Genomic DNA, 12,400 nt, shown 5'->3' with positions numbered 1-12,400 from the left:
ACCCCGGTGAAAAATGGGATTAAGAATGAAAAAATAATAGACGTAAAATGAGTGAAAGAAGAATATTGTTGGTCCTCGCCAATTTATTTTACATTTTATATAAAGTCCCTCCATTTTTTTGTTATTTTCTTTCTACATAGAGGTGGGAAGGCACTGATGCCACATTAGGAGATAAACTCCTAAATTAAGAAAGCATACCTAACAACAGACAAAAAAAAAATTAAGAAAACTTAATTGCCTCATTTTTCCACCCAAACGAATCAAGTAAGTTCAACGTTTGGAATTTTACTTGGAAAAGTACGACGTGCCATCCTATTTTTGTCCACCACATCTTATTCCATCTAATGACAGATTTGTCATGGATTTTTGACCGTTTGTTTGGTATTATAGGTGATAGATTCCAATATAAGAGAGCTGCGTGATGATCCCATGCTCATCTCTCATACATGGTGAATCATCTAATCTTACCTTTGCCCCAAAAAAAGGGAAATTTTTTTTTAAAAAAAAAATGATAAGAGTCTTATCCGTTTACCTTGCCTGGAGATCTAGGTTTTTGGATAATATCTGACATGTCATTGAGTCATTCCGTCAGCAACTTTCTCCACTCCTGGATTTCATCTTCTTCATGTGCCTCCATTTCTGAGAAAAGCTAAAACCTCCTCGCCTCTTCCCATCTATAAATACGCTAAATGTATCCCTTCTTCTTCATCTGATTCATCCTTGTTTTATTTGCCTTAAATTTCAGGATTACTGTGCTTTGTTTTCCTTAAATTTCAGAATTACTGTTTCCAGTTTTAGTTTCTCAGACTTCGATTCAATTTTTCCAATTCAAGCCCTACAAATCAAAGATGTTGGCGATCTTCAACAAAGAAGTAGCACATCCACCAGAGGAGCTGAACAGCCCTGTTTCATCTAAGAGGGCTAAAAGACCCAATTTTCCTGAGGAGATTCTCAAGGATTTCATCTCTTCACATCCAGATAATGCCTTCTCCATGTCCTTCAACAATGATGCGGTTTTAGCTTACGTTCGTCCTGATCGAGTCTACTCTCTCACTAACCAAAGGTGTTGAAATCATTCATTCATTCATTCTGTTTGATTTCTTTCTTCGAGTTTAGATCGATTTGAAAACGAACAGCTCATTGAATCAAAATTGCAGGTTGTTCTGTGGATATGATGAGATATACTGTGTGTTTCTTGGGAGCTTGAACAATCTCTGCAGTCTGATCAAGCAGTATGGGTTGTCTAAGAATGCTAATGAGGCGATGCTGGTGATTGAGGCTTACCGCACTCTCCGAGACAGGGGACCTTACCCTGCTGATCAAGTCGTCAAGGAATTCGATGGAAGTTTTGGTTTTGTCGTGTTTGATCGCAAGGAAGGCACCGTCTTTGCTGCTCTGGTATGTTCAATCTTCTTCCAATCTCTCTCTCTCTCTCTCTAGGTCTGAATCTTGTTAAGTAAATCACATGACAGAGAACATACCTGTTTGTTTGTGTTTCTGAGCAGAGCTCGGATGGAAGAGTAAAGTTGCACTGGGGCATTGCAGAAGATGATTCGGTTGTGGTTTCTGACGATCTAGAGGTCATCAAAACAAGCTGCGGCAAATCCTTCGCACCTTTTCCGACTGGTACGTTAGATAACACATCAGAAATTTTAGGGATCTTGGTTCTGATATCCTTTTAACCTAATAATTAATGGGTTTTGTGGTTCCTGGTTGTTTCAGGTTGCATGTTTCACAGTGGAGGAGGGTTGATGAGCTTCGAGCATCCGATGAACAAGCTGAAGGCAATGCCGAGGGTTGATAGTGAAGGTGCCATGTGTGGGGCCATCTTTAAGGTTGATGCTTTCTCCAGGAACACTTGCATGCCACGTGTTGGCAGTGCAGCCAATTGGGCTGCCTGGAACTAACGTTACTTAGCTTAGCAGCCGCCCCCCACCACCACCACCAATAAAACTTGTACATGACTTATCTGTTTGGTCTTTTGTTCCCCCACACTCCTAACCCCCATTAATGCTTCTCTATTGAATTGGTGTTGGTAATTAGAATGTTAGTCGTAGGGTTTGTGTATTGTTTGAAACATGAATGGAACAGAAATGCTTGTGCTTCTTTCCTCTCTGTATAATCTCAAGTCTCAATTAGAACCGATTACCCAAAAGAAAACAAAGAAAAGTGTCTCAATTGGAACACTACCAGTAGCTTTTGCTTCCATGGGTGCCCTCTATTACCTTTAAAATGGTAGGAGATGGGATAGTTGGCTCATCTACACCCCTTGGACTTCGGTTTATTTTTGAACTATTTGTGTTTACTAATGAAGGATTATAGCCACATTTGCTACCTTTACTCTGATTCCATTGAAGAGATGCTAAAGACAATCAAATGAGACTATGTCAGGGTTTGCTTTTCCTTTATACGTATTTATGCCAATTATCATTCAAGCAAATATTGTTAGTTAAAGATATTATTCACAAACAAGCAAACCCTGCTGCCCCCTCCCCCAACAAAAAAGAAAGAAGAAGAAGACTCTAATAAAAGAAATAAAAAGAATTAAAATCTAAAGGGATAATTACTATTGCCTCACTGTACGTTGATTTTATTACTACTATATCTCCCTGTACTTTTCAAAATTACTAACCCAACATTTAACTTTGTGTACAATTACTAATGCCCCCTATAGTTAAGTTCCGTTAGTTTACTGATGATGTGGCATCTTTATATTTTTTCAAAAATCCCAAAATACCCTTATACATATCTCTTTACTAATTTACCCTTTTGTCAAGTTACAGTTGTACCCTTACTTACTTGTGGAGAAAAAAGTAACCATAATCCGTTTTATTCTAAAAAAAAAAAACCAAATAAAGAAACAATGATTGAATAAAACTCAAATAGAAACCGAAGAGGAAGGAAAATCGATTCAACTCAAACTGGAAACTAAATGTCACCTAAAATATTTTCAAAATAAATGAAGTTTAGTGAAGGTGAGAAACCAAATAGGATTTGGATTTTGCCCATTTCTTTAATTCAAAATAAATGAAGCTTAGTGAAAGTGGGAAACCAAATCGGATTTGGATTTTGCCCATTTTGTTAATTTATAATAAATGAATTCAAAATAAATTAAAGAAATCGGATTTGAATTTTGCCCATTTCTTTAATTCGAATAAATGAAGTTTAAGGTAAAATGACATTTAATTTGGTTTTCACAAATGGGGTAGCATCGTCTTTTGATTTCTTAATTTTAATGAAGGACAAAGTAGACATTACATATTCAAAGTTAACGGCTACTTAACACCGTTATAAGGAAAGGGGGCAACAGTAATTATCCCAAATCTAAAATGATAAAAATTCAAGAACAAGACTAGACTTATGGAGTTTGGGAATTTTCATTCTAATGTTGTTTCCATTTTTAAAGATCTTACTATGGTAAATCTGTAATAAATATTGGATTCTTTTGATGTCAAAGAAAATCCATTAACAATTAGAGCAAACACCAAATAAATAAATATATATATATATATATATATATATATATATATATATATATAAGTATTTACATCATCAAGTATTGGTTGATTATATTCAAGTATTGGTTCACTAAGTGCTGGGTTGGAGTGAGGATGTGGTCCCACCAACCTTTTAATTGGCTAGTAAAACCTACTATGAGAAGCATGGCTACTGACTGGTCATTGGTTTTACGAAGCCGATAGGCATTGGCAACCATGGTCATTTCTTAGAGTTTATTGTTGATTTAAAAATCGGTTAAACCATCAGGAGAGTGCTCCTCTAGGATTAGGTTGGTTTCATCCCTTCCCCTTGCCTTTGTATCATCTTCTTCTATGTTTGTAACAATGTCTTGTATCATCTCCGATGGTTTGTAACAACGTAATACCATTAAATCCTGTCCACCCTAATATCAAAGCCATGAAGGCGTGGTGTATCATTACAACAACTCCGGTGTAACCCAAGCTTTTCCATGTAAGTCCGGTTACCCCTACCAATGCTCCGGTTATCCTTCTTCTTGTAACCCTATCATTAACATCAATGCATGAAAGGATGGCTCTGCCGCCTTTCTTTTTCTTTTATTTTTCTTGCATTATTTGCATACGGTCGGTTTGCCGCCTAAATTTCTTTCTTTCAATTATGTTATGCATTTTGTTTTTATCACTTCTTTAAATTCTTTTCCTTTTGTTCTTTAATTTTCTTTATGCATATATTATTTCTACAAAATTTTGTTCATGTTTTGTTTCTTTCTTTTTATTTTTGGTATACTGATGGCTGGCTTTGCCGCCTATTAGCTTACTGTTCTTATTTATATGCTTTTGAAATCCATACTTTTGTTTTCTTTCTTTTAATTTTCTTCCTAATAGGTTGGCTAGGGTATCCGAGAAGTAAAAAAGACCGTTATGGTATGATTCCTAGAGGTGAGGCTGAAGGTTGGTAAGTCTTCTTTTGTGCTAGGTCTTAGTGACGAGTGAAGATTTCTCTAAGTGGACCCCTTTCTTTTAGGTGGGAGAGAGAGAGTTTATAAAACAATGAGTGTGTATTCCTGAAGCATGTCTTCAACTATGAGCCAACAAGAGACCAATATGGCTACCAATATCCTAAACCAAGAAGAAATGAACAATGACTTTGACCAATCTTTGGTAGAATGGAGTATGCCCAAAGTCCCCAAAAAAGAAATTTACCAACAATCAATCTTCGGTTTTAGGGAAACCATTAAGACCGTTGAACAAACAATTCGTGCGTCTTCTGAATTGGAAGAAATTCCTCTTATACAAAAGCAAACAATACTCAACCTTAAACAACATTACAATTACATCCATTTTGGGTGTGTCCAAATAGCAATTAAACCTCTCCACCATGAAGGATTAAACACTTCCCTTATCCTGGCCCTTCGAGACCAAAGGTTTACCCAATTCCAAGATTCCCTTTTAGAAGCAGTAGAGACAAGTCTTTGTCGTGGACCAATCTTCTTTAACCATTTCCCAAATTTAACAATATCCCTTGATGATAAAAATATTTTGGATTCTTTGGTCGTCAACGTCCAAACTAGTGGTTATGACATGAAGCCCGGATCCATACCAATATCCTTAATTTACAGAATTCAATATAAGGTTATGAAATCTATAGCCCGTAAGGCCCTTAAAAACTCCACCAGAGGACGAACGGAGTTCTTTGAAGGCTTTGATTGCCAATCAAAAGCAATTCAACCCAAGTACGTTCGTTGTTAAGAGGTTAGTTTTCCCGCACAAAGGAACTCACTCGGGTTTTAAACCGATGCCTTGTAGAAGGAACTCACTCGAGTTTTAAACCGATGCCTTGTAGTTGGATCTTGTTCTTGAATGTGGTGTATGATGCCCCCCAATCAAAAGATAATTTGTTGAAAACCAATAATTGCATTGATTGAGTTGAAATTGGTTACATCACGAACAAAATTGAAATCATCATCAAGGATAAAAAATTTTGAGATGCCTGGCATTCCACGAACGATCCAACTCTTTCTGGGTGTTGATGTTCTTCAGCTTGTAAGCTCCTGAACCGACTGGTTTTACAACTATATAAGGTCCTTCCCAGGAAGGGTCCAATTTTCTTTGGTGGCGTGGATCTGAAGCTAAGGTATTTCTCAACACCAAATCTCCTGCTAAGTACCGACGATTCTTTACTTGGGTATTATAATGTGACGCTATCCTTCTTTGATAATGTTGAGTTCGTGCTATTGCCTTTGCCCGAACTTCATCCAACAAATCAAGACTACCAAGCAGTCCTTGCTCGTTCACTTTTTCTTCGAACTCTCTGTCCCGTAATGTTCCCGCCATTATCTCCACAGGTGCCAACGCTTCAGACCCATATGCTAACCTAAATGGAGTTTCTCCTGTGGGTGTTCGAACCGTAGTTCGATAAGCCCACAGTACATTATGTAGCTCTTCGACCCATAAGGCCTTGTCAGCCTCAAGTCTTCTCTTTATCCCCTCAAGCAGCGTTCGGTTAGTAACTTCTACCTGTCCATTGCTCTGGGGGTATGCCACTGAGGACATATGATGCTCGATCATTTATGTTCCACAAAATCGCTCAAATTGTGGACAGTCGAACTGGGTGCCATGGTTAGTGATGATAATCTTTGGAATCCCAAAGCGATATATGATTGACTCAAGCACAAATTTCTTCACTTTTTTCTCGGTGATTGTTGCCAGGGCACTGGCTTCAACCCATTTCGTGAAGTAATCAATTGCTACTATCAGATATTCCCGTCCGTCTGATGCCTTGATGAATTTGCCCATGATATCAATTCCCCACATCGCAAAGGGGATGGGTTCTAGAATCGAGGTCATGGTTTCCGCTGGGCACTTTGATACTGTAGCATGAATTGGACAATTGCTGCATCGACGAACGTACTCCATAGCAGCTTCTTGGATCGTAGGCCAATATAACCCAAGTCTTAGAATCTTGTGTGCCAGGGCTCGTCCACCCATGTGAGCTCCACAAATTCCTTCATGAACCTCGGCTAGAGCCGAGTCAACTTCTTCGGGACCTAAACATCTTAGAAGGTGTTCAGAATAAGATCTTTTGTATAATCTCCCATTCTGCATGACAAATCTTGCTGATCGTATCTTGATCAATCTTGCCTCTTTCGGATCCTCAGGTAGTTTGTCATCTCTCAGATATTCAACTATCGGATCCATGTAGCAACGCTCTGCTTCAATATAAGAAATTTCTTTCTCATGATAACTTGGAAATGTTATCTCTTCAACGTAGACCGAAGGGTCTAGATTTTTTTCTTTGGCATTGGCTAATCGGGATAGCTCATCTGCCACTATGTTTTCAGTCCTCGGAATTTGACATACCTTCAAACTCCTGAATTCCTTTTTGAAATGCCTACACAATCCCTTGATACTTCTGCAAGCGAGGTTCTTTAATACCATACTCCCCCTGGACTTGGTTGACTATAAGTTGCGAGTCACTATAAATAGTAACATCTGCTATGGACAATGCTTTTGACAACCGAAGTCCAGCTATTAGGGCCTCGTATTCTGCCTCATTATTGCTAGCTTCGAATGCAAATCTCAGTGCATATCGAATGATAAATCCTGCTGGACTTTTCAATAGAATTCCAGCTCCTACTCCATCCTTATTACTCGAGCCATCCACATATACTTCCCAAATGGTTGGTATAATGGGATCTTCAATAGTGGTTTCCACTGGTGCAGTAGTTTCTACTACAAAATCAGCTAACGCTTGAGCTTTGATTGCCGTTCTGGGCTTAAAACTCACTTGGAACTCACTGAGTTCGACCGACCAAGCCACCATCTTTCCAGACAAATCAGGTTTATTAAGAACTTTATTAAGAGAGAAAGTCGTAAATACCTCTATTGGATGAGCCTGAAAGTATGGCCGTAGCTTCCTGGCTGCTATCATGAGAGCTAAAGCTTGCTTCTCGGTCTGCGAATATCGTGTCTCCACATCAAGTAACACGTGACTCACATAGCAAATTGGCCACTGTTTCTTATCTTTCTCACGAACAAGTACTGCACTGACCGCTGAAAGGGACGCCGCTAGATATAGTTGTAAGATTTCCCTCTTCTCTGGTCGGGACAAAAGTGGTGGCTGTCCCAGTGCTTCTTTTAACTCCTCGAAAGCTTTCTGGCACTCTTCCGTCCAATTCGCTTTGTTGCTGCCCCTCAAATCTTTAAGTGCTTTGAAGAACGGTAAACATTTCTCCCCAGACTTGGAGATGAAACGATTCAAAGCGGCAATTCTCCCTATTAAACACTGCACATCATGAACAGTTTTGGGAGCTTCCATGTCAATTAGAGCTTGTATTTTGGCTGGATTAGCCTCAATACCCCTCTGTGATACCATGAAGCCCAAAAATTTGCCTGAAGAAACTCCAAAGGCGCACTTTTCTGGATTTAGCTTCATTTGATATTTTTGCAGTGCTGAGAATACTTCTATTAAATCTGCGATATGACCTGTTCTTGTAATGCTTTTCACAAGCATATCGTCAACGTAAGCTTCAACATTCTTACCAATTAGGTCCCTGAATATCTTGTTGACGGCCCTCTGATATGTTGCTCCTGCATTTTTCAGGCCAAATGGCATGACTTTGTAATAGTAGCTTTCACGATCAGTCATGAAAGCTGTGAACTTCTCATCTTCCTTATTCATAAGGATCTGATTATACTTTGAGTAGGCATCCATGAAACTCAGAGTTTCATATCCTGCAGTCGCATCTATCAAGAGATCAATCCGGGGCAACGGATAGCAATATTTAGGGCAAGCCTTGGTGAGGTCTGTGTAGTCTGTACACATCCTCCACTTCCCATTCGCCCTCTTGACCATTACCACGTTGGCTAACCAAGTTGGGCTTTCAATTGGTTCTATGAAACCATAATTCTTCAATTTTTCGACTTCGCCCCGAACGGCCTCGTATTTTCAATGGAGAAATTTCTCCTTTTCTGGATAACTGGTTTCACCTTTGGATCTATCCAGAGTTTGTGCTCTGCGACAGCCCGATCAATTCCTAGCATGTCTTCGGCAGACCATGCGAATACATCATTATTTTGTTGAAGAAAAAATTTCAACTCCTCCTTGAACTCCTCCAGCTGCTCAAACCCGATATAAGTAATCTTTTTCTCATCCTCGGTACACAGCTGGATTTGCTCCAGCTTTTCTACTAGCTCGGGCCTTTGCATTTCTACTTCTTCCCGATCATCTCGAACTTCTACAGGTAGGGCCGTCACCTTCTTCGGGCCCTTCTTGTCCTTCAAGTAGGCAACATAACATTGCCGAGAGATCCTCTGATCAGAGGAAACTTGACCAATTCCCATGTCAGTCGGGAATTTTATCTTCAGGTGTTTCGTTGAAACAATAGCACCTATCTTGGACAAAGATGGTCGTCCGAGGATAACATTATAAGCTGGAAGTTCCCGAACCACCAAAAAATTGATTTGGACGGTAGTCTCCTTGGGAAAACTTCCAATGGATAAATCCAACAAGACAGATCCTTCCGCTATTGCAGACAATCCTGCAAAGCCATATAAATGCGTGGATGACGGTTCCATCAAATCCTCATCTACCTTCAGCTTTTGATACACTTCATAAGAAATTAGGTTAGCTGCAGACCCTATATCAACTAAAACTCTATGTACCTCTCGGCGCGCAATCTCTACCTTGATGACTATGGCATCATCATGAGGTAGACAAATGCCTCTTTCATCCTCCTCGCCAAAGGTGATGGAATCTCCACCATTTGGCCTCTTCCGCTTCTGCGTCTCTCCGGTTCCAACAAATTTAGATTTTGTCTTTAACCTCCGGAGTGATTCGGGTTCTGGGCCTCCGAAAATTGTAAGGATTGGTGACCGAGTAGCATCAATCACCTCCCTACCTTTTTTAGACTTCGGGGCCTCCTTCGGTCGTTCTGAACTAACCGAACGATCCCTTTTAGGGGCAGCCTCACGTGGCTCCTCCCTTCTTCTGCTAACAAAATTGGACAAATGTCCCTGAGATATTAATCTCTCAATATCTGCTTTTAAATAACGACAGTCATTAGTATAATGACAATAATCCTTGTGGAAACAACAATATTTTTCTCGATCCTACTGCTCTCCAGGCTTCAAAGGAATTTTGGGTGGCCACTTCAAAATATTTCGCTTCTTAATGATATTCAAAATATCAACCCGAGGAGCATTCAATGGAGTATACTCACTTTTACCGGGAGATCTCTGCCGCCAAGCCTGAGGCTTTCCAACCCAATCTCGAACATTCTACTTTGGCTTCTGCTTTTGCTCAGGAGCCTTCTATTCTTTAGTGGAGGCTTTGTTGTCTCCTTGGCGCGCATCTAAGATCTCCATGACTTCAGCCTTCTTTTGGCATCTCTATACCAACTCAGCATAAGTTGTAGGCATATCCTGTAGTAATAGCTCCAGGAGTCTTCGGTTAGTGAGTCCAGTGAATAGAGCAGTTTTAGCTACTTGCTCATCCAAATTCTCTATTTCCATTGTTACTCTATTGAATCTTTTCAGATACTCTCTGATCGATTCGCTCTTTCCTTGTCTGATGGTAAACAAGGTTTCTTCTGTCTTCTTGACTTGGATTCCACTCTGGAATCGCCCTATGAGTTTGCGTGCCAACTCATCAAAGTTTACGATCCTTCTAGATGGGAGGTTCGAAAACCACTTTTGTGATGCTCCGGTTTAAGATGAACCAAAAACCCTGCAAAGAATTTCATCAGAATTACCTGCAACTGCCATAGTCTGCTGATAATAGCCGATGTGGGCCGTAGGATCTCCGGAGCCATCGAATGTAGAAAAGGTAGGCAAACGGAAGTTGTGGAGAAACTGATATCCCGCAATTGGCTCGGCAAAGGGGGTTTTCCGAATAACTGAATAAATATCCGCAATTATCCTTCCTCTAGCCAATTGTCCTAGTTTTTTTATTGATATTGGCCAATTCCTGACCAATATGATTCGAGTGATATTCTGCATTATGATCATGACCTCGAACAACACGATCATCACGAGCTATTCGATCATCATGAACGGCCCGTCCGTCACTAACATTCCGCTCATCGAGAACTACTCGATCATCACGAACGGTTCGTCTAACAGTTGGTGAGTGAGTCCTCACTCCTGTATCCAACCTTGTATTTGAATCGACCGTACTTTCCTGTGGTCTATCAAACCGATCATCCCGCCTAGGTTGATCGTCGATTCTCCTAGGCCCTTGGTCACCTTCGCAAAAGTTCTGACCGATATTCTGATCTTCAGTCAATCTTTGATCCCATGGTAATACACGCCTCCCTGAATCGCGGTGGTCAGGTTCTTGTGGTTATACCACTCGTCTGGTTAGCACACGGAGTGCTTGACTTACCTCCAAAAGTTGAATCTTTACCTGATTCAATTGATCTTGGAATGTCCCCGGAGGATCATGTCCTCCTTGACCACCATCTACCTCAAGAGGTGGTAGACTTCCTTGGGGAATATATGGATTATTCTCTCCAGGAATTTGAACACTAGTATCACGTTGTGTAGCGGCTGCCGCCGATCTAGTCACCATAGCTTTATAAGTCTTTCCCACAGACGGCGCCAAATGATGCGTCCAAAATCTGCTCAGCCCTTAGATCTCCTTGTGATGACCTGCAAAACGAAAGCGTCAGACGTGGCCCGACCACTGGGGTCGGGAGTCCATCTCCGAAGGCTAAGTCAGTTGATGAACTTAATCACAAATGGCTCTGTTAGATGCACAGAGCTAAGGAATGAAAAACTGGGAAAGTGATCTAGATCGTAAGCCTCTAATAGTTTACGTCTACCAGTGTGTATGTGGATCTGAGTCCCCCTCACCTCGTAGGTAAGTAAGGTTTATATAGAGTGTACCTTTGAATCTTCTTCGTTGGATGCATTTGAGCCTTCTTCGGATAGTCGTTGAATCCTAACAGTTAGATCCGTTGAGCGATAGACTTCTACTAGTTTGAACTAGTAGAGGACTCCTGAGATAACCTCACGGTTATTCAATGATTATCCCTTCAATTATGATAAGTGACAGCAGCCAAGTTGTGTCTGCCATCATTAGGGTAATTAACCTAATCCATAAGTCGGATTAGGACGTACCTGTTGTCGATTTAGTTTTCTTCCTCAGCAAGCTATCCTCTGAACCTGGCTCGCTAGGAAGCGAGTTGATTCCCTTCGTCTCGACAGGGGTCGAGGGTCAAACCGAGTACAAACCAGGTTCAATCATATTTCCTCCGTATCAGGAAGCGATCGAATGGACATGAACATATCCACCATCTAGAAAAGTAAGTAGAAAATAAGGGCAGAAAGAAGTTAATTATAGATTCAATTACAAAGATAAAAGTAGACAACATAAACCATGAACAACCAAACATAAGCGGCGAAGTACGTGGATACAAACAATTTTCTTTAGTTTGTTGGAGCATCATTTCATCCCTTCCCAAACAACTTTAAAACAATTGCTTAAAAATTTCACTCTTATTAAGTTAGTTTTGATCTTGGAATGAGTAGTTAGATTTTCCGGAATGAGTAGTCAGATTTTCCAGAAAGCCAATTAGCAAATAATAGGGGAAAACCCATTAAAAAAATTGCAAGTTCATTCGCATACTAAGAATATCAATCGAAGAAAAAAAGACTAGGAAAGGTAAATAAAAAACAAAATAAACTACAAAAAGGAGACAATATACATGTCATCGCAAACGAATCGGCAGCCGATAGAGTCCTACAATGCGGCTTGACTTGCTAGTGAATCACCTCCCATCAACTCAAGTGCCTCTGGAAACCAATTTTAAGATCATCAAACTTTTATAGAAAACCTCCAAGACACACATCTCCCAAAAAACCAAGTTTCCTTTCCACTCCAAACCTCAAAACGATATCCCATAAGAGGATCAATTGACCGT

The 12,400-nt window shown here is 40.2% G+C and overlaps 1 protein-coding gene across 1 annotated transcript; it reads left to right on the top strand.

The window, feature by feature from the left end:
* The first annotated feature begins 588 nt into the window (after nucleotides 1-588).
* Nucleotides 589-2,115, top strand: LOC149004713 (stem-specific protein TSJT1-like). Its single transcript, XM_089135650.1, has 4 exons — nucleotides 589-1,063; nucleotides 1,158-1,398; nucleotides 1,506-1,626; nucleotides 1,723-2,115. Exons 1-4 carry the CDS (start codon nucleotides 849-851, stop codon nucleotides 1,905-1,907), a joined length of 762 nt encoding a protein of 253 aa, XP_088991776.1. The 5' UTR covers nucleotides 589-848; the 3' UTR covers nucleotides 1,908-2,115.
* Nucleotides 2,116-12,400: the final 10,285 nt, after the last annotated feature.

Source organism: Hakea prostrata, chromosome 9, assembly GCF_041222555.1.
Source record: "Hakea prostrata isolate BN-2017 chromosome 9, UWA_Hpros_2, whole genome shotgun sequence".
NCBI lineage: Eukaryota > Viridiplantae > Streptophyta > Magnoliopsida > Proteales > Proteaceae > Hakea > Hakea prostrata.
This window is presented reverse-complemented; position numbering and strand designations above follow the sequence as displayed.